General features: G+C 54.5%; 2 protein-coding genes across 2 annotated transcripts in view; one reads left to right on the top strand and one right to left on the bottom strand.

Annotated features, from left to right (window-relative positions):
* Positions 1 to 143, bottom strand: part of PRMT7 (protein arginine methyltransferase 7) — a 19,652-nt gene extending 19,509 nt beyond the window's left edge. Inside the window, 1 exon segment of the mRNA XM_026068804.1 lies at positions 66 to 143. Within this exon segment, the coding sequence (XP_025924589.1) occupies positions 66 to 143 (78 nt within the window).
* A 225-nt stretch (positions 144 to 368) lies between these two features.
* On the top strand, positions 369 to 921 carry LOC112967568 (deoxyuridine 5'-triphosphate nucleotidohydrolase-like; the record flags this gene model as incomplete). Its single annotated transcript, XM_026068866.1, has 1 exon — positions 369 to 921. A coding segment is annotated over exon 1 (553 nt), but the record flags the coding sequence as incomplete, so codon positions are not given.
* Positions 922 to 958: the final 37 nt, after the last annotated feature.

Genomic DNA, 958 nt, shown 5'->3' with positions numbered 1-958 from the left:
AACGTACCACAGGACATGAAAACAATCATGGTTAAGGAGATCGCTACGCAGAATGCCAATCCAACCTGCACAAAACTGCTCGCCACATTGCCTCCAGGAGCGACATTGCTCCAAATGGTGGAGATTTGCTCCCGAGCACCCATGGAGGTAGAAAAACAAAAAGCGAAGATCCATGCTACTGCGTTGGCTGTGGCTATAAAACAGGGCCCTACACAAGGAGGGGGCGGCCGCAAGACAGAGAACTGCTACATCTGCGGACAACCTGGACACTGKAAGAGACATTGCCCCCACAGACGGCTGGCTAAAGACAACCGTACCTGCCAGCGTTGTGACAAGTTTGGGCACCGGACAAGCGAGTGCCGGTCAAAATGCAAGAAAAGYGGCATCCCGTTGTCGGGAAACTGGAACAGCCGYGCCTGGGACGCGGCGAAGAAAYATCCCATGGTTGCCTCTTCGAACGCCACGCAGCCACAAGAGGGAGCGCCRGAATCGATCTGGCCCTGGCAGAACCAGTAAGCATTGCCACTGAGCAGGTCCACTTGGTAGATTCAGACRTTTGCGGCCCCTTGGGAGGGGGGCTGTCAGCCTTACTGATAGGACGATCATCTGCCTCTAGACAGGGAATTTTTGTTCTCCCTGGATGCATTGAYGCCGACTACCGTGGACCTATAAAAATCATGCTGAAGGTCTTCTGTCCCCCAGTTACAATACCAGCAAAAAGCAAAATTGCCCAATTGATCCCTTTCAAGTCTGCGGTCCCCCTGGCCAGCGAAGATGATCGAAGGGGAGGTTTCGGCTCTACGGGGACGCCCCTGGCCCTGTTCTCGACCGCCGTGTCCTCGACTAGACCCACTCGAAAGGTCATCATTACCTCCCCAGACGGAACGAATCACCTAAAAGCCGAGATGATGATGGATACMGGTTCCGACGTCACCATAGTACCTCGCGACTCCTGGCC

The sequence above is a fragment of the Apteryx rowi genome, unplaced genomic scaffold (assembly GCF_003343035.1).
Source record: "Apteryx rowi isolate R43461 unplaced genomic scaffold, aptRow1 scaffold_28, whole genome shotgun sequence".
Lineage (NCBI taxonomy): Eukaryota > Metazoa > Chordata > Aves > Apterygiformes > Apterygidae > Apteryx > Apteryx rowi.
Note: the sequence above shows the minus strand (reverse complement) of the source record. Positions and strands in the feature narration are given on the sequence as shown.